The sequence below is a fragment of the Tenrec ecaudatus genome, chromosome 2 (assembly GCF_050624435.1).
Source record: "Tenrec ecaudatus isolate mTenEca1 chromosome 2, mTenEca1.hap1, whole genome shotgun sequence".
In the NCBI taxonomy this organism is placed as follows: Eukaryota; Metazoa; Chordata; class Mammalia; order Afrosoricida; family Tenrecidae; genus Tenrec; species Tenrec ecaudatus.
This window is the reverse complement of record NC_134531.1, coordinates 117,056,013-117,082,701: the sequence shown is the minus strand read 5'-3', so window position 1 is coordinate 117,082,701 and position 26,689 is coordinate 117,056,013. Positions and strand designations below refer to the sequence as shown.

Sequence of the window (26,689 nt, the reverse complement as noted above, 5' to 3'; positions counted from 1 at the left end):
TTTTAGAACAATAAGGTTCACTGAAAGGAGAATAAGGTTGCGTATAACCCAATACCACATTAAATTGTGGAAAGGATTTTATTTAGAATAGACCTGTGTCTGCATTAAAAATTGTATAAAGGTAAAATAATCCTATTACTGTAGACCTTTGATCATGTTATATATGCAAGCTTTCTCCTCTTTTGATTTCTTTTTCTCAGAAATATATATACAGCTTGGTAATGTATATTTATGGTATTGATTTAATGGAATAAAAGTTAAATAAAAGAGAACTTATTTTTGCTTTGCGTTTCTAATGTCTACCAGAAATGTAAACCTATAGGACGATGCATAGATCCTTTGAGTGCTCTACCAACAGTGGTTAATTCTGAACTCGAATGAGAAAGCTTGATAAGTATTTCATATTACATATTGATGGCTTTATAATAAATGCCATGTGTACCAGGAAAATGATCTTTTTTTAACTGTTAATTCAATAATTGTATTATGTGCAGGACACAGTTACAGCTTTATCATTTGTTAACAAGTTGTGAATCTTCTCTTTGAAATTAAATTCTTAATCCAGCTTTCTGTTCATTGTTCACAGCCTCACAACGGCGATCTTTGGGGTGGAGAGGTAGAAAATGCTTTATTGCTGGTGTGGCCGCAGGCAGACGCGTGATAGATTTAAATGAAATGAAATAACCTTGATTAGCTAAGGTTCTTAAACATCAGTGGTCAAGTCCTCAAAATTATGTAGAAAGCAAGAAAATTGGGCTGAAATGACGTAAAGGTCAACAGGACTAAATTTCATTGTGAGCTCTGCATTTACTAAGGAAAGCACTGGCCGCCTGTGCTTGTATTTTATCAATATTCCTGACAAAATTTTTCTAAAATATATATCCATAAACCTTTTTTCCTAATATATATTATACGAATCTTTCATATTTACATAGGGGACAAAGCTTACGTTAAAGCCATAGTGCTGCCTTGAGGTGAGGACGTTTAAATAAGTCAGCGCATTGGTCCATATTTAAAAATATGCATAACTGTTGAAATTCTTTTATAATAATAACTTAGTATTTGCTTGTTTTGTATCTACGAGATTCTTGTAACGTTTCAAATTATTTCATACCAGAGTTTAACATTGCAATTTTACCCAACTGTGGGCAAGTAACGTCCATTGCTTTCTTTTTAAAGGCTTTCTGAATATTTAATGAAAGATGGGCAAACCTGTCCTATTCTTAAAAAAATCAAACCAACAAGTTTTAATCCAGTTGACCTTTAAAGTAAAATTGACTTTTTTGGGGGCAGAATATTGGTGACAACCCTATGTTGTATTTGAGAATAATAAACACATAAAATATGGTGTCCCTTTTCTGTCTTCCTCACCTCTCCTGCGACTCTTGATAGTAAAATCTAGCCACTTCTAGGGACCACATGCAGCCCTCTCTCAGACATGTTGGACAGTCCCTGAGAACTGTAAAGGTAGACGTTTTGTAATTGGTTGTAGGGTAGAAGCTGTTTGCTCAAGAAAAATGAAAGTTAGTTGTTTTTAACTTTATATAGAGGATATTAAAAATAAATTGCTTTTGCAGGTGGAAGAAGCTACTGTAACTCAGGCATCAAATAGTCATAATGAGCTAACAGAATAAAAAATGGCCTTATAATAAATTACTGACTCATTGTCACATGTGAAGAAATTCAAACAAAGGTTCACTGTGGAGAGAGTGAGTTCAAGAACTGGGCAGATATTCACAGTGGAGAAGTTGTTTATGTTGTTTTTAGCCAGAAGATGGGGGAAGATGCAACTGTTACAGTTTGGAACCTGTTAGTTTTGAATTGATTTTGTTTTTAAATAATTTCTCGGATACTTGATGAGTGTATGACTATAAGATGACTTTGTGTATGTGGTAGTAAGATTTTGCTGTTTAAAAACACAAAACAAAATCACTGCCATTGAGATGATACCGACTTATGAAAATGCTATGTTGGTAGAACTGCCCCTGTGCATTTCTGAGATGGAATTCTATGGGAATAGAAAGCCTGTGTTTCTCCTGCCGACGGCCTTGGTGGTTTTGAACTGCTAAGCTGTGCTTAGCAGCCTAATATGTAATGGCTTGAAATGATTTTGTCGTGTAATTTATACTTACATATTTGATACATGAGAGAAGGAACTGATTTTGCAGGGTGACCGTATTACATAATCTCCAGATGCTATTGGCCCCACAAACGCAGTTTGACACCAGAAATTTGCATTGCTCAGTCTACATTATTTCAGTAGATGTTTCTTTTCATTGTATCATGCTTTAGAAAATCATTGTCCAACAAAACTTTGTGCTGTAATGGAAATATTTAACCCTGCACTGCCTTAATATGGTAGCCACTACCTACATTGGCTCTTGGGAATTTGAAGTATGCTTAATTAGACAGAACAAGTGAAATTTTAAGTTAACTTGAATTAAACGTAAGTAGCCGTATTTGAGCAATGGCTACTAGATTAAATGCTGCATGTAAGTTAATTGTCTTTTACTCTCAGTGCTATTCTATTTCCTAAATTACCTTTAGATCTGTTTTCTTTATTGACCTAAGAACATAAAGCACATGGTAAAAATAAAAGATAAAGTATGTTCTTCAGCATCGATATAAAGATCCGAGAGCTCTTAAATTTCAAAATAAGCAAGGTTCCTAACTGAATAAATTATGTGAAGAAATTACATGTGCCTTGGTTTATTTGTCTTAATTGGAAGTCAGTCTGGTACGTTGCTTATTATCAAAACATTAAAAAGAGGGTTACAGAAAAGGGATGAAGCATCTTTTTGGAAGTTTCTAATCAGGACCACAATGTGGGTGTCACCATTGTACATGTTAAAGCATGATTTCATTGTCATGATTATATTTTGTTTTATTTCATTTATCTCATCATAAACTCCAATTCTTAAAATATAATAATCTGTTTTCTAAAACTTTGAGAACTATCCATTCATTCTAATTTGTTGTAATTAAGTTCACTGTGGAAGCATGCACGTGGATTTCCATTTGTTTGCACTTGACCACTGCACTATATATATCACTTCTAGAATTGTGTGGTTTGTGCTTTCATGAAGTGAAATTTTCATTGGCATGTGTTTTAAAACTGGCTTTGCTGCTTTCTTCATTACGTGTGTGCTGTGGCGTGAAGCATCTTGGACTGGTATCGCATGTTTTAAAAACGATTACAAGAATATATTTTAGGCAACATTTTCACATTTCCATGGAGCAGCAGCTTTTGGTGTGCATTAATATTTTTAAATGCTCCAAATACCTTTAGCTGATAAAAATATTCTGCATGCTGCTTAAGTCGCTTTCAGGGCCCACTGGCATATCGCATGCTATGAGGGCGCTGTAAATGAGCAGTATTAGTGAACTGATTGCTAGTTTATCTGTAGTGCTGGCATGCCAGCCATCTATTAAGACATACCTTTGAGTGTTGATAATAGGGCACAAAGGTCATTGTTAATAGAGCTAGCTATTCAAAGGCCTTTTCTAGGTGTGGTGCACTGAAGTTAACCAGTCACCTTTGGCTGTGTGAAAAAAATGCGTAAATCTAAGACATTTGTAATCGTATTTAAGATGATTTTATGGGTGATTTAGACTATATTCTGTGAGAACAGATTCGTAATGAGAGTGCATGTACCTATGTTAAGTGGAAAACCTGGATTCCTCTGAGACAAGGTATATGATTATCATACCTTGGTTTCTTGATTTGGTAAAATCAGAATGATAACACTGAACAGAGATGCAAAGTCATAGTCATTCAGTTGTGTATTAAAAATTATAATACTCTTTTGGATAACTTGGCTTACTGAATTAAGTAATCGTAATGATTCTTTTTTTCAGGTCCTAAGAAGATACTAAATGGTTGGTCCTTCTTAAAGTCACTAAATTCTAGATCTATAAATGAGTTTTTTCACTTTTCTATTGAATGTGCTCCTTTTTTGGCTACAGAATTTCTCCAGCGAAAGCAATAAATACTAGAGTAGGAAATCTAATATATGCAGTAGTTCCTAATTTTGTAGTCATATATGCCTTTAAGAAACTAATAAAAGTTATGGGTTGGGTGACCAAAAATATGCCTATGTGTGTATATGATGAAAAAATTTACACACATTAAAAATACTTCATGGCATTTACTTGGGTTCTATCTAAAGGTTCTAGACGAAAGAACCTTGTTCTTTGATGTATCGCCTTATTTCCTGTCAGCTAAGCTATGTTCATTTAAATGGCAACGGACATTCTTATGGGTATGGTTTACAAAAATAACCATACATGTTACATAATTCCAAAGACCTTGACCCTTATAGTTACAAAAATAACCTTAAGTGTTACATAATTCCAAAAGACCTTGGCTCCAAAGACCTTGACCCTTTGTAGTATTATATGTTTTATCTGCCTGTCTATGTTTAGTTTGAGATGTTTTTTATTTGGGCTTTACTATAGAACATATTTTTTTCTATCTTATTTTATAACTTGGGCTTTTCTTTTATATACCAAGAGAAATTCAGTGGGGGGGGGGAGGGACACATTTAAAGTATTTTCAGATTATAAATGGATTCAGATTGAATTGTTTTGGCATTATGTATCTGGAATATACAAAGGGTGCTTCAAAAAGTTGATGTAAAAATTTACTGTGTATACACGAATATAAGCCAACCTGAGTATAAGCCGAGGTACCTAATTATTACCTGGGAAACCAGAAAAACTGATTGACTCGAGTATAAGCCTAGGGTGGGAAATGCAGGATGTGAATTAACACAGAAACCAGAGGGGAGAGACGGAGCGCAGCCACAGACGCATCCTTACCAGTTCAGCTGCTGGCGTAAGTGAATCACTACGGGTGCTTCTGTGAATTTTTGGTTAAATGTGAGTAAACAAACATTCAAAGCTCTGATTGGTTAGATGTGAGTAAACAAATATTCAAAGCCCTGCAGTATCAACGGGGCTTTGAATGAACAGCAGAGGAATGGCAATCACCTGCGAGATGTTACACCTTGCTGGGGTACCACTGACCCGTGTATAAGCTGAACCCCAGCTTTTCAGCACATTTTTTTGTGCTGAAAAACTCGGCTTATACACGAGTATATACGGTAGTTATCTTTTGATTCCATTTGTCCACAAAGTTTTGGAGCCCCCTTGTATATATGTCTCTAGAACTTGACTCCTGTTTTCTGTGTTGATTTTTCTTACTGTAGTAACTAAACCAGAGCTTACTAATTACACAGGCTGGAAACGCAACTCATTGACCCCTAAGACAACTACTTTTCCTTGCCCGGGCTGTGAACATGACGTGGATCTCGGTGAACGAGGAATCAATGGTCTATTCCGAAATTTCACTTTGGAAACAATTGTTGAAAGATACCGGCAGGCAGCCAGGGCAGCCACGGCCATTATGTGTGACCTTTGCAAACCCCCAGCTCAGGAATCCACGAAAAGTTGTGTGGACTGTAGTGCAAGCTACTGCAACGAATGCTTCAAAATTTATCATCCTTGGGGCACTTTAAAAGCTCAGCATGAGTATGTGGGCCCAACCACCAATTTTAGACCCAAGGTAAGTGAAGCTTTACTGCTAGAATATTACACCTAATGTTATGGAGCAAATTATTATGAATCTAGAATTTGACAGTAAGAAAAAAAGTCATTGTAAAAGAAGGTACAAGAACTGTGGTTCTCCTAGCTGGTGTTACGAGGCAGACATACTATAGCGTCACTCCATTGTAATACAATACCGTAAGTGTTCATAGTGGTCATTATGAAAGGTTATGTCAAATGTACTGTCTAAGACTCAAAGGGTTAAAGGTAAAAGTTTTTGTGCTGTAATATAAACCTTTAATGATCTCAAAGATTTTATTGGAGAGCATATTTTTCTGACTTTTCAGTTACTTGATATTGTAATTCCAACCTGACATTTTGAATCTTGTGATATAATGACTATATAGTATCTGAAGTAGAATTTATATTTCCTGAACATTTTAGATAATATTTTTAATGTATTTTTGGAGATTGTCCTGCTTTTATGACTGACTTATGTGAATAAATAATATAAACATACATTACTAAGAGGCAGAAGAAGGACAAGTTTGATGGAGGGGCAAGCAGAGGGCAAAGGAAACAGGAAAGATTTAGGAAGCAAAGTTATGGATAGATGTATAAACATAGGTGTGGACTTATGTAAATATATTGATTCATAAGAATACAGTTATTGGCCTATGTTCATATATTTATATAGCAAAACATTGAGGAAGCGGACAGACTTTGGGTCTCTGCTCAAGCCCTCCTGCAACGCAAGAACACTTTGTTCTAACAGCCTGGCATTCTGTGATATTCACCCTCCTGACACAATCACTGAAGACAAAATGGGTGCATAAGCAAATGTGGTCAGGAAAGTGGATGATGCCCGGCTATTAAAAGATATAATGTCTGGGGTCTTAAAAGCTTGAAGTTAAACAAGTGGCCATCTAGCAGAAAAGCAACAAGTCCACATGGAAGAAGCACACTACCCTGTGCATTCATGAGGTGTCAGTGGGATCGGGCAACAGGCACCAGAAGACCCAAAACAACAAAAAAATCATATTGTTGAAAATGAGGTGGGTCAGAGCAGAGACCCAAAACCCATCTGTCTACAATAGGACATCCCCTCACAGAAGGGTCACAAGGAAGGGATGAGTCAACCAGGGTGCAGTATAGCACCGATGAAACAATATTCCTCTGGTTCTTTGAGGCTTCCTCAACCCCCACTATCATGACCCCAGCCCTGCCTTTCAGTTCTGGCAAGACTGGAGCATGTACACTGGTACAGATAAGAGTTCATGACACATGGAATCCAGGTCAGATAAACCTCTCAGGAAAAGAAATGGGAGTTGCAATACCAGGAGGGTAAGGGGAAGATGGGGGAAGGTGGGGAGGGGGAACCGATCTCAATGATCAGTGCAAACCCCCCCCCCAAGGGATGAACAAAAGAAAGGTGGGTGAAGGGAGACAGCGGTTGATGTAAGATATGAAAATAATAATTTATAATATATCAAGGGGTAACAAGGGAGGGGCAGGGAGGGGGAAAAACGGACTCCATTGGCTCAGTTAGAAAGTAAAGTAAATATTTAGCAAACGATGATGGCAATATATGTACAGATATGCTTGAAACTATTGATGTATGGAATGTTATAAGAGCTGAAAGGCTCCCCAAAATGATTAAAAAAACATAAGTATGTTTCTGATTTATATAGAAAAGTAATTATTAACTTAAGTTCATAGTCCTCAAAATTTGGTAATTTATGTGAGTCTGAAAATCTGTTTGCTCTCTTTAATATCAAACTTTTACAGTAGAGAACAGAAAATAATGTCCCAAAAGTTATCTTGAAACTCTGAGCAGATTATTTCTTAAATAATTATAAATAGTGTAGGTGCTATTAGATTAAAAGAAAAACAGTTTAAACTTTTACATTTTGCATAACATCTTTTCTTAAATGATCCCAGATTGGAAATAGATTTATCCAAGTTGTTTTATTTTAAATGCTGGATGTCATTACACTTTTAAAAAGTTAAACTATTATAGTGTTGTATTGTATTTTTAAAGTTAGGTTTATTAGTACTATTCTGAAAGAATTTTTAATTAAATGAATTGTATTGATCATTGGTTTTATGAGATAAGAATTTCATGAAACTTTGAGTATAAAGTGGAAAGTCTTATATTTTTCATTTGAAAATAAAATATGGATAGAAGAATAAGCACTCTTGCTTAAGTATTTAGTGTTACTTAATACTATGAAATTCTAGAAAGAGTTTCTTTACTCAAGTGAATATTTGCCTGGCTTTGAGTTAATTTGATCATTTCTTGTAGAAAACTAAGTATTTTATTTTAAATGTGATGTCTTGGAAAATGCATGGTGAAAATTGGAATATTTTCCAATAATATTGCTCTTGGGCTTTTGATTGATATTGTTTTTGATTGACAGCTATAAGTTACCATACCTGGTACAGCTTCTAAAGGTGTAGTAGTCTATTGAAATTATAGGCAACCATTTTTTAGTGCAGTAATAGTCTAGTTTAAATAACTCCTCCCTTTCAAATGAAAATGATTATTTTGCATCAATTTTTCAATGTAGCTATGGTAGCAATTTATAGAGAAAATTATAAAGTAAAAACTTAATCAGACCATAAAAAGCATGGTTCTCAGTTTGATCAAAGTATATACAATTAATATGTAAAAATCAATTATCTAGGAGTATATCAATAAGATTTCTGAGAATCTTTTAGTAGGGGATGATAAAGTCAGGTATCCTCATAAGTTATTTGTCTTATAATAACACTGACATGATTAAGACTTACTTAGTCAGGATGGCCATTTGTCTTGACTAATCATTCTACTTGAGTCTGACATGAATGAAAATTTCACCTCTTATCCCCAAGTTTAGGCGAGGTAACATTTAAATATTTACTGGTTTCATGTAGTTATTTTTTTAAAAACAAATCTTTGTATGTTACGATATCAGAGATTACTGGAAACATTTTGTGTGCCCCGTAAGCTGTGAAAAACCCTGAACACATTGTATTCTTTACTCATTAGATTTTAATGTGCCCAGAACATGAAGCGGAGAGAATCAATATGTACTGTGAGCTGTGTAAGAGGCCTGTTTGTCACCTCTGTAAGTTGGGTGGCATTCATTCTAATCACCGTGTAACCACGATGAGCACTGCCTACAAAACCTTAAAGGTAAGACTTGTTTTTGGAATGAAATGTTTATTTATTTATTTTTTAAAGTAACTCCATGCCTTTTTTTTTTAACCTTTTCTTTAAAATACATGGTGTGTTGTGTGGTCTGTGTTTTTGGCAATGAGTTAATGTGAAATCTCATTTAAAGACCTATAATTACTCTCTGCTACTGAGTTAATTTCAACTCATAGCAACCATTGTTTGTGGGAGTAGATAGCCTCATCTTTGATTTTTTTTAGCAGTTTTATTGGCACTTCATCTACATATCATGTATTTTAATAATTCAATCTCATAAAGAGCAATTGTATAGTCATTACCATAATCCATATTAGGACTTTTTTTTCCCTTCCTTTTACTTATTGTTATTAGGGATTTTTTTAATATTATGGTACCTTCATATTTTGCCCACGAAGTGGCTACTGTACTTAAGCCATGAACCTTGTGGTTAGCTTATCTGACATTATCACCAGGGCTCCCTACTAATATCAGATCGACCATATTTTTAACCAGACACTTCTTAGTTGGACTAGTATAGAAAGGACCAATATATGATAAAGCCTGTACTATGCTAGTTAATATTTGTGTATAAGGAAAAACATTTCATAGGACTATTACCCAAATTTATGCCAAGCATTAATGACATAGATGACGATATTTAACTTGTGCAGCTTGAAATTGATCAAAATTTTAATCAAGATGTTTGGTGATTGAAATGAAAAAGCTGGAAATAAGAAGGATCAATAACTGGAAAACGTGTCCTTGATAGAAATGATGCTGGTGATTGCATGTTAGAATTTTGGAACACCAAGAACATTCCTACCACTTATCTGTCAGTTTGTTGTACTGTAGGTTTGTGTGTTGCCACACAGCCAACATTATTAGCCCTAAACAAGGCTCCAGAAGTTGATGAAATACCAACTGAAATATGTCAACAAGCTGATGAAGCACTGGAAAAACTCATCAATACCAGGAAATTTGGAAGAGAGCTACTTGGCTCACTGACCAGAAGAGATCCATATATTTACTCATTCCAAAGACAGATGACCCAAAAGAATGCACAAATTAATATCACATGCAAGTAAAATTTTGCTGAAGATCATCTAACAACTACTAGAGCAAGACAATGACAGGAAGCTTCCAGAGATCCTCCCTGGATTCAGAAGAGGATGTGGAACAACAATGTGATGGTCAGCGATTACGTCATCCAGACATGCCTGCCTACGGGTGGAGTCCAAACTGTCAATCCAGTAGCTTGATGACACATCCTTCCAGGTGTGACCTTTTGTATAAGAGCAAGAATTGAACAGAGATGACTCTGCTCTGCCACTTTGACTGCCTCCTCACTGAGATTTCCATGGGGAGGACTCTTACCGCTTTCAGGTGGCCCCATGTGGGCCACCCAACCTTGATAACTCTTTTTGCCTTTCTGTGCTTCCATTGACCTTAGACCTGTGTGACTCTATATTCACTGTTCTATGATCTGCCTGCTTCCTGTTTCACCTTTCTGAGTCACCAGCCTACAGTTATGTGAGTCTGAAGAGGGACTGACTAGCATACAACCTAGGAACTTGTGGTTAAGAAAGATGTGTATCAGGATTGTATCCTCTCACCAGGCTTGGTTCTCACCAGGCTTGTTCAATCTATATGCTGAGCCAATAATCAGAGAAGCAGGATTATATTGTAATGGTTAAAGATTATGTCAGAGAGTCCAGGGTAAGGTTGGGGTGGGGCCCGACCTATTAAATGGGTCGATGCCTAATTGAAAAGACTGAATTTATCAGTGATTTCATCTTGTCTTGATGTCATAAGCCTTTTTGTATATGAGTGAGAGACATTGGAAACTCCCCTCCCCCTCCCCTCTTCCCCTCCGCCTCAGTACTTGCTGGGACTCTGCTTGCCTCCAGAGGAAGTCCCCTGGGGTCCACTACCTACCCCTGAGAGCTGTCCTGTCAGGTTTTTACCGATCTTTGATCCACTCAACTCTGTACCCATCACCTGTGATCTTGCTGCATTCCTAATCAGCTGCTTGCATCTTCAGCCTACAGCTACGTGACACTGAAGAGGGTGTGGGTTTGCATTGGACATTGGAGTTGGACTGGGCTGGGATGCCTTCATGATAGAAGATTATTTCTTGATATAAAGCTCTTTTTTATACATATGAGTGTTACTGGATTTGATTCTCTACATACCTAACACAATATGGAGGAGAATATGATTAAGAAAGAATTCAGGAAAGCTTAACAATTTTCAGTGTTCAGATGACACAACCTTGCTTGATGAAAGTGAAGGGGACTTGAAGCACCTGCTGATGAAGATCAAGGATTGTGGCCTTCAATCTAGATTACAGTTCTATGTAAAAAAACCTAAATGCTCATAACTGGACCAATAGATAACATCATGTTAAGTGGAGAAAAAATTTAAATTATCCATGATTTCATCTTGACTTGGATTCATGATCAATGCTTATGGAAGCAGCAGTCATCAAATGACGCACAGTGCATTGGGTAAATCTGTCGCATGAGACCTCTTTAAAGTGGTGATAAGCAAGGATGTTACTTTGACGACTAAAGTGTGCTTGACAAAAGCAGTGGTATATTGAATCACCTCATATGCATGTAAAAGTTGGACATTGAATAATGAATACTGAAGAACTGATGCATTTGAAATATGGTGTTGCCTAAGAATATTGAAAGCCAGAAGAACCAACAAATATGTCGTGGAAGAAGTACAACCAGAATGCACCTTAGAAGCAAGAATGGCAAAACTTCGTCTCACGTACTTTGGCCGTGTTAGTAGGAGAAACCATTCCCTGGAAGAGGACATTATGCTTGGGAAAGTAGAGTACTGGTGAGAAAGAAGACCCTCAGCATGAGGGATTGATACAGTGTCTGCAACAACGGGCTCAAATATAAGAACAGCTGTGAGAATGGTGCAAGACTAGGTGTTTTGCTATATTCATGTGAGTCAGAACCAACTTGTTGGCAACTAACAACAATGGTGAGTTATTTATTGGAAATACTTTTTTTTCAGCAACGTAAATGAATGGAATGTGCAGAAATCAACTACATCTGTGGGAAGAGATGATGGGAGAAATTTAAGGATATTTACCAAAACAAGGCTGAGTGTGGTCATCATTTGCAAGTTGAGGCTGAAGAAAATGAAAACACATCCATGAGAGTCTGAGAAAACAATATGGGGCCACATTTAACCGTGTTTTAAAACACACTTTATTGGGGGCTTGTACAACTCTTATCACAATCCATACATGCATCTGTTGTGTCAAACACATTTGTACTTTTGTTGCCATCATTATTCTCAAAACATTGGCTTTCTACTTGAGCCCTTGGTATCAGCTCCTCATTTCCCCCCTCTCTCTCCCACCCTTCCTCCCTCACGAACCCTTGTTTCTCTTCACCCACTTTTCTGTTGTCCGCTCCCCGGGGGGGGGGGTTATATGTAGCTCCTTGTGAGCGGTTCCCCCTTTCTCCCCCACCATCCCCTTCCCTCCTGGTATCTCTACTCTCTTTACATGTTCTGAGGGGTTTATCTGTCCTGGGTTCCCTGTGTTTCCAACTTGTTTTGAGGGAGTACTTGAGTAGATGCCCAATGTCCATCTGCTACCTTACTACTAAACCTATAAATATATGCACATAGATCTATTTCCCCATTGTCATATATAAATATATTTACATATGTACATGCCTGTATTTAGACCTCTATAAATGCCCTTTTGCCACCTAATTCTTTCCTCTATTTCCTTTTACTTTCCTTGTATTCCATTATCATGTTCAGCCTTCATTTGTGTTTCAGTAATTCCTCTTGGTTACGTTGCCCTTTATCAAACCCTACCAGGCCTCCTACACCCTCCTCCCCATTGGTTTTGGGTCACTTGTTGTTCCCTTGTCCCTGGGTATGTTAACACCCACTTCCTTTCCCCCTTTCCCCTCTCTCAAGTCTCTCCCACCCCAACCATTGGTCCCATTGTTTTCTTCTCCAGATTGTTTATCCCGCCTATCTTTTCTAGATAGACATGCAGAGATAATAATATGCACAAAAAACAAGACAAAGCAAAACAAACCAACAAAAGAAAACAAACCAAGAACAACAACAAAACCACCACCAACAAAAAAGAAAAGCCTGTAAATAGGCCAAGGTCTGTTTGTTGACCTTTAGGAGTGTTTTCCAGGAGTCTGATGGGGTTCCATACCTTGGCCCCAAAGTCTATTTTTGGTATTCCCTGGGGACTTCATTGCTCTGCTCCCTTTGCTGTTCTGTTGCACGCCCTTAGTGTTTTGCCTCAGTGTGGTGGGGTCAGATAGGGCACAATTCCAGCGCTGTGTCTCCAGTGCTGTCCCCTGTAGGGCTATGGTCAGTGATGGATGTTGTGTCCCTTAGTGGGACCGGCCCTATGGTCCTCTCTCTGCATTGGCTGCTTTGAGCAGGAATATCGTCCTCAAGGCTTGGTGGGCCAGGATGTGCTCCACTCTCTTCCTCCCACTTCGCTTACTCCTGTGTGCTCTGGTCAGACATGTTCCTCTTCCTGAGCTGCAGCTTCAGTGCTGTCCTCTGAAGTGAAATCTTCTGGGTGGGGGAGGGGAGCGGGGGGCTGCATCTGATCTCTTTTGCTATACAAGAAAGAAGGAGAATCTGTCTCCATACTGGCTCAAGGGCAGTTGCCACAAGAAAGAGGTCATCTATGCTTTCAGCCCCCATCTTTTATTCTGATACCAGTCATTCCTCTCATCACACTCTACTTTTATATCCTGGGTTTGATAATTCAGTACAAAGATCACATATTGTCAATGGACAATATTCATGGTCACAAGGGGTTATTAGAAAAGTTAACTAGTTACAGCAAAGTAGGATCAGAAAACATAAAGGATACAGCAACCCTTCTCAGCCGGCAGTTAAGTCTGTCTCCCTCTCTCCTCAGCTCCGTAGTCCCGTGGCTTCTGCCTCTGTGGTCCAGGAAGCCGAACTGCTGCCCTGCCTCATAATCTCACAGTCTCCGTTCTACTTTTCTGCTTTGCCTCGCCGTCTCCTCGCCTCGGCATGGCTTGGCCTCTTTGGCCACTTCAAGCAGGGATTTCAAATGTGCTCCATTGGTGATTCTTCTTCCTTAATGATCTCAAGGACTTTTATAGCCAGGGGAATGGCAAAACTCATCAGTCCCTAGGTTAGTCTTCTGAGAGTTAATAGAGAAGTGGACAGAAGAGCCATAATGAGTTTCACTTCACCACAGAGCCAAACAAATGAACTTGAGTTTATCCCATCTGAATTTAGAGACCATCTCAATGATACAGATTTGATGTACTTAACATGAATAACAAATTAAAACCAGATGAGATCAGAATGACATCAAAGACCTCATACATGAAAAGGCGGAAGTCTTTAAAAAGGGAAGAAAGAAAAATAACCGACATGAATTTCAGGAGAGATTCTGAAACTTGCTCTTAAATGTAGAGCAACTGGAAGAAATGGAGTAAAATCTGAATAGTGGATTTCAAAGGGTGTTAACGAAGACAAAATTTTACTAAATGTGAAGAAACTTGGGAGTGAAGGAAGCAAAAGGGAGGAACAAGCTTAGCATGCCTCAAGGTGAAAGAGCTGAAGAAAAAAATCATGACTTGAGTTGCAGTACTGAAGGATTCTATGGTTCTATCATTTCTTCATAGTTAATTCGACCTCTATAATGAACACATAATCCCAGAAGTGGGAGGACTCAGCATCATATATGAAGAACTCAGCATCAGGATGGGAGGAAGGCCCATGCACAACCTGTGATATGCAGATGACACAACCTTGCATACTGAAAGTGAGGAGGGCTTGAGGCACTTGCTGAGGAAAGTCAGGCTGTGGCCTTTCATATGAATTACACTAAAGTGTCAAGCAAACAAAAATTTTCACATAAATTAAAAAAAATTGGGTTGCTTCCTCCCACCCCTCTTTCTCATTGTAGCTCACTGGCAATGTCTGACAACTTGAAATGTTCAGTCTCCTATTGGCCTATATTTAGGTGGTGTTTCTGGGCAAGTCTCATTTTACATAAATTGTGTACAGATTTTTCCCCCATCATGGATTGCATCACTGTCAACAACACCTACTTTGCAGTCCAGCAGGAGGATCCGAGCCTCCCTGTAGTAAGGGTTGGTACCACTTTGGAAAACACTAACTTTCAAGTGATGCTTCTTAAACAAATTACTCAGTATGCTGTGGAAACTTTATTTTTTGTATTTTATGTTAAGATGTGTAATTATTTCATGAGCACCTAGAAAGAGGTGTGGGCTATGAAGATTATTTAGGGAGAAATAATCTTTGAAAGATTACTTGTGTATTGTGTATTGGGAATTATAAAATGTGATGAAAGACAATACTATTTGAATTGTTGCTTTTCCATGTACTGGGGAGGATGAGTTTTGGGAGTAATAATGAAGTGTTACTGTTTTCGCCTACCTGCTTTTAATCTTTCATATACCATTGCATCTGTGTGGTCAGGCCAATAACTAATTACCCTGGGCTAATAGTGATGATAGCTGTAGTTGATTTCATTGCTGTTCATCATAGCTAATATGAAAGGATGAGAATTTAAGTAAAACTCCCTAAGACCCTTTAAAACATCTATTTCTGCTCACATGTGTTATGTAACATGTCTCCACAGGAAAAGCTCTCAAAAGACATTGACTACCTTATTGGCAAGGAGAGCCAGGTGAAGAGTCAAATTTCAGAACTAAATTTGTTAATGAAAGAAACAGAAGTAAGTGTTAACTTGGTTCTAATATTTTTTATTTATCCACCTAAACCTCTATTTGTTTATAAAATTGTGTGAGTACTATATGGGCTAGAAGCATAAACTTTTATTTTCACTCCTGTTTTTCTGGGATTATAGGATAAATGTGAACATAAATTATGCTGATCACTGTCTTTGATAATGAGAGTGACTAAATGATTCTGGAGCAAAGAGGAAAGAATAAACTGGCAGTTAAGAAAGACCTCATAGCTACTTACAGGATAGAACAGAACAGGACAGAACTGCCCAAGCTCTGGTGGTGTAGTGATGATGTGTTGGACTGCGATCTGCTTGGCTGGCAGTTCAAAACCACCAGTAGCTTCGCAGGAGAAAGACTGAGCTTTCTACTGTAAATAGTTACAGCTGGGGGTCTCTATGAGACATGATTGACTTGATGGCAGTGAGTTCTAATCTTCACAGAAGCAGACTGCCTCATCTTTGTTGTGCAGAGTATCTAGTGGGTTCAAATCACCGACTTTTCAGATAGCAGCTTAGCCCTTTAACCATTCTCTCACCAGGGCTCCTTTTATAAAAAATACCAAACAGGTACAGCTCCCCACTACCCCTCCCATTTTCTTTTTATCATGATTAGATGAAAGTTTACAGAGCAAGTTAGATTTTCTCTCAGCAATTTTGTATGCATTTTGTTTCATCTCATTGGGATCTCCACAACAAAACCTCTTTTATTTCACTTCCTTCTGTCTTTCTTGTTTCCATTCTCCTTCGTGCCTAACCTTTCTGAGCTTTGTCCCTGGACAAATGCTAGTTTGATCAAAAATGGTTGTTTTTTAAGCTTAGGTGTGCCTGTTTCCTCAGGGATAGAATTCCCCACATTGCTTGGCTGAAAGTGGAGCCATGGAGTGAGTTTATCGTCAGACCTGTGGGGTGTCTGAAGGGTCAGTGTCCCAGGAGTCCCACCAGTTGCCATCTTAATAGTGAGCCTAGTTGTTTTTGGTGATTTTGAGTTTTGTTCCACAATTTTGTCCTACTCTGTCCAGGACCTACTTTCTAATGTGATCTTTGTCAGAGTACTTGGTAAGGCAACATCTTCATCTTCTAGTTTCAGATTGCATAGTCTAATCGACCAATTGTTTCCATAAACATTTCATTTCTTCCCGACATGGTGAGATCAGTAGTTGCTAGGTAGAGCTCTCTGGTGTGCATTTAGCATTCAAGAGCTTAGTCTTAAATATAGGGGAGGATGAGTGCCTGGAGAGGTAGAGTGGCTTGTAGAGTACTAGAAATGTTCTTCCGTCAGATTTGAATGCTGGTTAGTCAGGAATGTTTGCAAAGGTTGATAGATATTCACACTTATATGTACATTTTTCTAGACATACTATAAAAGGGGGGGCCTCAAAAAGTTTATGGACAATGGAATGAAAAGATAATGGAATTTTTTTCATAACTACCTGAAGCCCCCTTATACTACAGTAAAAAAAGTTACCAAAAAATCACAGCATTAAAAAAATATAGAGGATCAGACTGGATTACTTTAAAATTTTCTTCACTACCCTTGGCTTACCAAAGGATTTACAAAAGTCCATGGAAAATGGAATTTTTCTATGAACCATTGGAAACTTTCTTGTATTCTCGTTTCTCCATATGAAATACATTTAAGAGCTATTACTAACCTGTACACATTCAGGCTAATTTGAGTATTCTACTTTTTGTGGTAGGAAATACACGCTGAAAAACACACCAATCCAATGCTTTGAACATGTACAATACAATGCAGGTCCTCTAATTATGCAGGTGTTCTCACCACCCTTTTTTAATTGTTGCACATTAATCCCTCCTGAGTTTCCTCTCTATTCCTTTTGAATTGCTACTGAACGTTTGATCTGATAAACCAAACAATTGGCTTGGCGCTGACTCATGGAACACATATAGGACAAGGTAGTACTGCCTCTGAGTTTCTGGGACTAACTCTTCAGCGGAGAAGAAAGACCGCCTTTTCTCCTGAGGAGCAGCTGGTGGTTTCACCACTTGCCACTGGGGCTCCTTTCCCATATAGGAGGTTTTTTGTTTTGTATTTTAAGCGCACAAAGCACAGAAGGCAACACTTTTCACTAGTCTAGATGTTTTGAAATATTTTGGTTTCAGATGGTCTCAGGGCAGTAGTTTCAGTGGAACTGTGACTTCTCAATTAAAAAAATCTCTAAAACAACAGTTCTCAACCTGTGGGTCATGACCCCTTTGAGGGTTGAACATCTCTTTCACAGGGTTTGCCTAAGACCATCAGAAAACATGTATTTCCGATGGTCTCAGGAACCGAGACACCGCCCCTCTATCTGTCTCCAGGCGGGTCCACCCACATGCAGATACGCCCACATAATGAGTACTGGCACGAAGACTGTTACCCATGCGACACCATGCTGCAAGACAAAATGTCATTTATTTGTCATTAGAAACAAATGTTTCACAATATATAATTACATATTGTTTTTGTGATTAATCACTATGCTTTTTTAAAAAAATATTTTATTAGGGGCTCATACAACTCTTACCACAATCCATACATATACATACATCAATTGTACAAAGCACATCTGTACATTCTTTGCCCTAATCATTTTCTTTTTTTTCCCCTCTTTTCTTTTTTTACATTTTATTAGGAGCTCATACAACTCTTACCACAATCCATACCTATACATACATCAATTGTATAAAGCACATCCACACATTCCCTGCCCCAATCATTCTCATAGCATTTGCTCTCCAATTAAGCCCTTTGCATCAGGTCCTCTTTTTTTTGCCCCTCCCTCCCCACTCCCCCCTCCCTCATGTGTCCTTGGTAATTTATACATTGTTATTTTGTCATATCTTGCCCTATCTGGAGTCTCCCTCCCCCCCCCTTCTCTGCCGTCCATCTCCCAGGACTGAGGAGGTCACATGTGGATCCTTGTAATCAGTTCCCCCTTTCCACCCCACTCACCCTCCACCTTCCCAGCATCGCCCCTCACACCCTTGGTCCTGAAGGTATCATCCACCCTGGATTCCCTGTGTCTCCAGCTCCCACATGCACCAGTGTACAACCTCTGCCCTATCCAGTCCTGCAAGGTAGAATTCGGATCATGGTAGTTGGGGGGAGGAAGCATCCAGGATCGGAGGGAAAGCTGTGTTCTTCATCGGTACTACCTCGCACCCTGACTGACCCATCTCCTCTCCTAAACCCCTCTATGAGGGGATCTCCATTGGCCGACACTTGGGCCTTGGGTCTCCACTCTGCACTTCCCCCTTCATTCAATATGGTATATATATACACATATATACATACACGCATATATACATATGCATATATATATATTTTTGCATGATGCCTTATACCTGGTCCCTTTGGCACCTCGTGATCGCACTGGCTGGTGTGCTTCATCCATGTGGGCTTTTTTGCTTCTGAGCTAGATGGACGCTTGTTTACCTTCAAGCCTTTAAGACCCCAGACACTATCTCTTTTGATAGCCGGGCACCATCAGCTTTCTTCACCACATTTGCTTATGCACCCATTTGTCTTCAGCGATCCTATCATGGAGGTGTGCAGCCAATGATATGATTTTTTGTTCTTTGATGCCTGATAACTGATCCCTTCGGGACCACTCGATCACACAGGCTGGTGTGTTCTTCCGTGTGGACTTTGTTGCTTCTGAGCTAGATGGCCGCTTGTTTATCTTCAAGCCTTTAAGACCCCAGTCATTATCTCTTTTGATAGCCAGGCACCATCAACTTTCTTCACCACATTTACTTGTTCACCCACTTTGGCTTCAGCAGTTGTGTTGGGAGAGTGAGCATCATAGAGTTCCAATTTAATAAAAGAAGGTATTCATGCATTGAGGGAGCGCTTGAGTAGAGGCCCAAGGTCCTTCCGCCCCCTCCATACTTAACCTATAAATATAGACACATAGATCTATTTCCCCATCCTCATATATATATTTGCATGTACATATCTTTGTTCAGACCTCCATAAATGCCCTTTGACTCCTAGCTCTTTCCTCCATCTCCCTTGACTTTCATCCTGCCCCACTGCCATGCTCCGTCACCACCTGGGCTACAGCTATACCTCTTCTCTACGCAACCTTACCCTTGATCATTCCCCACCAGGCCTGCCACTCCCCCCTCTCTACCATTTTGGGTCCCATGTTATTCCCTTGTCCCTGTGTTTGTTGACACCACTTCCTTACCCCCTTACCCCACCCCCACCCAAATCCCCCCGGAACTGTAGGTCCCATTGTTTTTCCTCCAGATAGTTCATCCAGCCTGTCCTATTCAGGTAGACCTGTGGAGACACTAACATGCAGGAAAACAATACAGAAGAAAACAAAACAACAGTATACAGCCAGACAACAAAGCAACAAAAACAAATCACTGACAAAGAACACAACAAAACACTTCACAAAAGAAAAGCTTGTAGTTAGTTCAAGGATCCTTTGTTGGCCCTTAGGAGCGTTTTCCAGTCCAGTCTATTGGGGCACCACGCCCTGGCCCCAAAGTCCACTTCCAGCATTCCCTGGGGACCTTGCCACTCCATTCCCTTGCTGTTCGGCTGCACTCCCCCAGTGCTTTGCCTTGGTGTGGTGGGATCAGGTCAGGTGCAATTCCCACACTGTGTCTCTGGTGCAGTCCCCTGTATCGCCCTTAGTCACTGATTGGCATCATTTCTCATAGTGGGGCCAGCCATGTTCTCTCTGTGGACTGGCTGCTCTACTCAGGAACGTCATCCTCACGGCCTGGTGGGCCAGGCTGTGCTCCACTCTCTCCTCCTGCCCCTTCATCTGCTCCCGTGTGCTCTGATCAGATATGTTCATCTCCTGGAGCTGCAGAGTCAATGCCGTCCTTTGGAACAAATTCTTTTTGGGGGAGGGGCAGGAATCCACTTAATTTATGGTGCTGGGGCCAGCCCCCCAGACCTCTCCACTGGTTCCCTACTCCACGCCGGGATATTGCATTCACACCTTGCGGCACTGGGTTGAAGTCTGGTCCTAATCACTATGCTTTAATGACGTTCAGCTTATAACAATGAAAATAAATCTTACATAATCAGATATTTACATGCCGATTCATAACAGTAGCAAAATTACAGTTATGAAGTAGCAAGGAAAATAATTTTATGGGGGGGATCACAACCTGAGGAACTGTATTAAAGGGTCAGGGCATTAGGAAGGTGGAGAACCACTGCTCTAAAATAAGATGAAATCGAGAAATTATATGAACAGTACCATAGTACATTACCTTAAGTATTTTACTTTTTAGTATTCCTTTGTGATGTTCACTGATTGCAGTCACCACCCTAAGTAAATGTTTTCCCCTGGTAATTGAAAGTGAGAGTTTGCTTTTATACTTTTGTCTTGTTAAATAGCAAGCTGTTGCAGTTTGGTACTATCTCCTAGCATGTAGCACATTATCACCTAGATACTATATTGGTACAGGGATAGTATTTTAGGCTTTTAATCTTAGGCTACAGTTCACGTAAATGTTTAATTTAAACTCTTTATTTTCTTAGTTATAATGCCCTGTCCTTTCTGTATTGCCCTTTACTCTGTTCCTCATTTCGAAGAACTGGGGCATCAGATATTCAGTAGACACTGATCCCTTGAGTTCCTAGGGAATTATTTAACTTCTTTTTCTGCCTTATATCGAAACTGCATTTGTATAGGACTCTCAGCAGCAATTATCTTTTTGGCACTAAGTCTTTATCTCCATTGTTGACTGGCTTAATTATTGTGAAAATTATCTCTTTAATCTATAATTTTGCTTAGCTGAAAAAAACTCACTTTTTAAGCTATGTATAATTATATTTATGGTTTAATACTTTGATGTGTAATTGTAAAAATATTAAGAAGACATCACCACCCTTACCACCATCCCCCTTTAAAAAATTCTGGCTATTCAGTTTAAGAAACAGAGAAGGATATTTGAAAAAAGTTATCTTTTATTGTAAATTTTTACCATAAGGCATTAGTAAATTCATAATGTAATTCTTCCTTGTATTTTCAGCTTTTAAGAAAGTTCTTGAGGATTTTTTTCTTTGACAGTTAACTATGATTCTATTATGAGTGTCCCTTAGTCTTGGTTTCAGATATTTATGGATATTTAAAATATTTGGTAAGCACTATAGATTGGATAATTTTATGACAGCAATATTAACACTACATGTAAAATGTTAATAATATTTACTGGCACTGTGTGACATTATGGTGTGCATTTTATAGAAATAATTTTTAAAACTGTACAAAACCCTTAAATGTATAGGTTCTCTTATCCCCAGATTTCAAATGAAGAAAAACTGAGATATATAGAATTAAGTAGTTTATGTAAGGTTACATAGTTGAGTCAGGATTTAATTATATTAAATTTCATAACTTTAAAGAGCAGAGCTAATGCTTTCATATCATTGTGAGCAATGCCTTTTTGTGTGTGTGTATGATTGAAGTCTAAGCTTTAAAAATGTAGTAGGGTGGAAAAACCTTCCCCCACCCCCAAATCCCTGAATTTAAAGACTCTGGAAGTGTATTTTCCTATATCTTAGGTTAAATCAGTTAATTGCCTATGCTTTAGGCTAAATTAATTAATACCTTTATATACAATTTGAAAATTATTGGTTTTTAATTTAATTAAATAAATTGTCTGAGAGAGTACAATATTACATAATTATAAAGCAAGTCAAACAGTTAATAAAAGTCCTTGCTGTATATATTTGATATCAAATTATTGTCCTGGAAATTTCAGTCAAGTAATTAAATTTTTTCATAATATCTGGTTTGGTTGAGTCTTGATGTTTTGGCATCATGTAGACTAAATATAATTATGTAGAATTTTGTGAAAAGACACTGATTAGCAGATGAGGTAATGCTTTGTTTGTTTTATAATAGTGTAATGGAGAGAGGGCTAAAGAAGAAGCAATTACACATTTTGAAAAGCTCTTTGAAATTCTGGAAGAGAGGAAATCATCTGTTTTGAAAGTAATTGATTCTTCTAAGAAACTAAGATTAGACAAATTTCAGACTCAAGTGGAAGAGTATCAGGGCCTTCTAGAGAACAATGGGCTTGTGGGATATGCTCAAGAAGTGCTCAAAGAGACAGATCCGTCGTGCTTTGTTCAGACAGCAAAACAACTCCACCACAGGTATTTTCTTTTACTTCTAACTTCAGAGCCTGTTAGTAATGTCTTCAAATGTTGCTGTGCATTTCAGCTTCAGCTCCAAGTTGTTCAATGTACTATATGTTATGTATGGCAAGAGTGTCTTGTTCAATTCCTGAATGTTGAATGAGTATTTTTTTTTTTTTGGTTAATCATACTGCAGGTGTTTAGTGTGCTTTTTCCTTTAAAGAATCACTTTGCTATAACCTCTCTGCAGGATACAGAAAGCTGCAGAGTCTCTGAAGAGCTTTAGACCTGCTGCGCAGACTTCGTTTGAAGACTATGTTGTTAATACATCCAAACAAACGGAGCTTCTTGGAGAGCTGTCCTTTTTCTCCAGTGGTATGCTTTACACCAAATTCACAAAGTTTGGGGAAAAAATACAAATTCCTTTTAGTTTAGCTTTTTGGTATTGTCATCTTACCCTGAAATTGTATTCCATTTATGCTTTTACATCAATGTTTTAAGCCTCAAAACTGTATCCTCTTGGTTTGCCTTTTTCAAATATTGCTTAGTGTCATGTGGTATATATATCTTAATTGAAAATTGCTTTTTCGGCGCTCCGCCCCAACGGTCGGCTGCCCGGCGCCCGCGGAGCGCCCGCGGCCCGAGCGCCTCCGCCGCGAGGCCGGGGTGCGGGGGTGGGGGCGGAGAGTGGGGCGCCACCCCCCCGTCCCCGCACGCCGTCGCCGCGCCCGCCGGCGCCCCCGCGGGGATGCGGCCCGTCTCTTAGGATGAGGTGGTTGTTCACAGGTATTAATAGAATAAGTGAAAATAACACAATCCAGAAATTAAGATAAGAAGTAAAAGAACTATACCGGGACGCATTCTCATTTTCAAGATCTCAAAGAAGAGGTAGCAATATTTAATATGGAACAAAAACCTTGTGAAACACATAATGAAGATCTTTTTTCAAGTAGTGGTATCGCATCCAACGGAGGTACAATAATTGAAAACACATCTTCAACTGGGACTTTGACACAAATTCCTTTTTTCCCTAAATATGAAGTAGAACTTGATTCTCATAGAAAAATCATCTCATTCCCTGGAAAGGAACACATCGAACGTGTTTTAGAAGAATATTCACAACAAGTCAAAGATTTGCAGAGAAAATTAAATGAAAGCAGTGACCTGCATGAGAAGCAAAAGTTTTACTTGAGACAATCAGTCATTGATTTGCAAACAAAACTTCAAGAGATGCAAATGGAGAGAGATGCCATGGCTGACATCAGACGAAGAGAGAGTCAGTCCCAGGAGGATTTAAGAAATCAGCTTCAAAATACAGTTCATGAACTCGAGGCTGCCAAAAGTATCAAGGAGAACATGCTCAAAGATAGCAGCACCCAGATCGAACAGCTAAGGAAGATGATGCTTAGTCATGAGGGTGTGCTACAAGAAATCCGATCGATCCTAGTTGACTTTGAAGAAGCCTCAGGCAAGAAAGTATATGATCATGAAAGCATGTCTACTCTCCACATCCGAAACTTGGGCTCAGCTATTAGTAAAATCCTAAGAGAATTAGACACAGAGATTTCTTATCTTAAAGGGAGGATATTTCCAGTGGAGGATCAGCTTGAAGCATTAAAATTGGAATCACAGAACAAAATAGAACTACTACTTCAGCAGCATCAAGATCGGATTGAGCAGTTAATGAATGAACACGAAGCTGAAATAACAGGACTTACTGAGAAAGCTAGCAGTGCTCGAAGCCAGGCCAATAGTATCCAGAGTCAACTGGAAATCATTCAGTATGTGTCATAGTGGTGTGACCTGTGTTTTATAGCTAGTATTTCATTTAGTTTTCCTTTCTAAGATATTTCTAAAATGATTTACTAATCGGTTTCATAAGCAAGGATAATTGTTCTAACATGTGAATAGAAAATACATTAACTTATAAAGAATGCTATCTGAAGAGTGAGGAAAATCCAAGTCAAAGGGAACAATCAGTTCAAAGGACTAATGGGTCACAGGAACCGCAGCCTCCACTACCCTGACACCAGAAGATCTAGATGCACGTGCCTACCACTGCCATCTTCTCTTGATGTTTCCTGCACCATTCAATATTTTGCCTATAGAATCTTTCAAAATTGCAATTCAGGGCTAGAATGTTTCCTTGAGTTCTTTCAGTTTCAGATATGCTGAGCGTGTTCTTCCATCTGGATTGGGCATTGAGTAAGGAAGCCCGTAGAAGAATCGGTGCATTTGAATTGCGGTGTTGGAGAAGAATATTGAAAGTAACACACACTGCTGAAAGGACAAACCGATCTGTGTTGGAAGAAGTATGGCCAGATATTTTGTCTTGGGCAGTTAGTGAAGACTGCTTTGCACGTTAACCGTGTCCGTGGCCGTTTGTAGATTCTTCTTTCAAGGCCAGTCCCACTTTGGAGACAGGTGCTGGAACGAACATCTTGGCACCCGGGGTGTGGCCAGAGGACAGCAGCGGTTTCAGCAATAGCCCTCAGATAGTAAAAGATGTGGATGGAATGCCTCAAACCAGAGGCACTCTGGTGTCATCCAGTTTTCCCACATCTGTGCCTTTTGGGAGTGTGTGTGTGTGTGTGTGTGTGTGTACAGCAAAAATCAAGGGAAGTCATAAGTCGGCTCTTTTCGGTTTGGAGCCTCAGCCAGCAGTACCAGCAGGGAAGTGGTCTCTCTGAACATATTCACATCACTTAGCACTGATGAACAGAAAGATGAAAAGAAACTTTGGGGAAGAATTATGAAAGATATGGAAGTTTGTGAATCTTCAAGGCAGTGGATGTTTCCGTTTACTCACCAATGAAAGATAAACCTACTATTTCAGGCAGTTATTGCGATGAGATTCTCAACAAAGACATCCAGAAACTAATATTAAGTTTTCTTGATGGGATAAAGGAAAACATGGGAAATTATTTAGAAGAATTCAGAAAAACTATAGAAGAACAAAACAAGAAATTTAATAAGGAGATAGAAACCTTATATAAAGAGCAACTAGCCATTCTGAAGCTTAATAACATAATAACAGAAATAAACAGCTCCCTAGAAGAATACAGAAATAGAATGGAAACCATGGAAGAAAGAATCAGTGAACTAGAAGCCAAAGAATCAGAGATTACTCAGTTTGAAGAGCAAGTGGAAAAAATGAACAGGGCATAAGGGCTCTCTGGGACAGCCTGAAGAGAAATAATATATGCACAATAGGAATTCCAGAGAGAGAAGAGAAGAAATGAAGTCCAGAAAATCTTTTTGAGGAAATAATCATAAAAAATTTCCCAAATCTGGAAGATGAGTTTATCATCCAAGTTGCTCACCAAAGTCCATATAGGACAAACCCTAAGAGAAGCACCCTAAGACATGCCATATTTGAATTTACCAGGTACAAAGACAAAGAAAAACTTTTGAGAGCAACACAAGACAAGGGAAATGTCACTTACAAAGGAGTATTAATAAGATTAAGTGCTGATATCTCACCAGGCAAGAAAGCAAGAAAGCAATGGGGCATTAAATACAAAGAAAATAGCTATCAACCAGAAATAATTTACCCAGCAAAATTATCATTCAAAAATAAGGGAGAAATTAGGATTTTCCCAGGGAATTTGTAACCACCAGGCTAGTCCTGCAAGAAATTTCAAAGGGAGCTCTCTTGAAAGAAAACATGATCCCAGCCCAACAATCCAAAATGATGACCCTAAACAACCACCTGGATACATAGAATAAAACAAATTTACAATGAGATGGGGGATCTGTGCTACACAATTGTTATGCACAATAACATAAAAATAAAATGGAGAGAACTTTCAGGTGTTAAAAGGAATATAATTGATTTGGTAATAAAATTTATCCCACAAAATAATAATAATAAGAAAGATATCCCTCAAGAGAACTCAGCTTTGAAGATAGAAAACAAAGAAGCCATCAATCTCACCAGGAGAGGGGGTGGGGGGATGTTTAATAAAATGTTTGAAGTAAAAAAAAAAAAAAAAAAAAAGAAAATTGCTTTTTCAAAAATTAAGATAAATATATGTTAATACATGAAGTTCTAGTTTAAAACTCTTTTTAAATTATA

At 38.6% G+C, this 26,689-nt stretch overlaps 2 protein-coding genes across 3 annotated transcripts in view; both read left to right on the top strand.

The window, feature by feature from the left end:
- Positions 1 to 26,689, top strand: part of TRIM36 (tripartite motif containing 36) — a 49,405-nt gene that overhangs the window by 7,577 nt on the left and 15,139 nt on the right. The window contains exons 3-8 of one of the 2 annotated variants that reach the window (XM_075541403.1): positions 3,859 to 3,879; positions 5,241 to 5,566; positions 8,579 to 8,725; positions 15,384 to 15,479; positions 22,376 to 22,629; positions 22,862 to 22,986. In XM_075541403.1, the coding sequence (XP_075397518.1) occupies positions 3,859 to 3,879; positions 5,241 to 5,566; positions 8,579 to 8,725; positions 15,384 to 15,479; positions 22,376 to 22,629; positions 22,862 to 22,986 (969 nt within the window). The remainder of the gene's footprint in view (positions 1 to 3,858; positions 3,880 to 5,240; positions 5,567 to 8,578; positions 8,726 to 15,383; positions 15,480 to 22,375; positions 22,630 to 22,861; positions 22,987 to 26,689) is intronic. The other variant, XM_075541404.1, reaches the window with a different exon arrangement.
- Positions 23,219 to 26,584, top strand: LOC142439212 (coiled-coil domain-containing protein 158-like). The gene is made up of 3 exons (XM_075541402.1): positions 23,219 to 23,397; positions 23,441 to 23,584; positions 23,654 to 26,584. The coding sequence occupies exons 2-3, from the start codon at positions 23,515 to 23,517 to the stop codon at positions 24,403 to 24,405; spliced, it is 822 nt and encodes a 273-aa protein (XP_075397517.1). The 5' UTR covers positions 23,219 to 23,397; positions 23,441 to 23,514; the 3' UTR covers positions 24,406 to 26,584.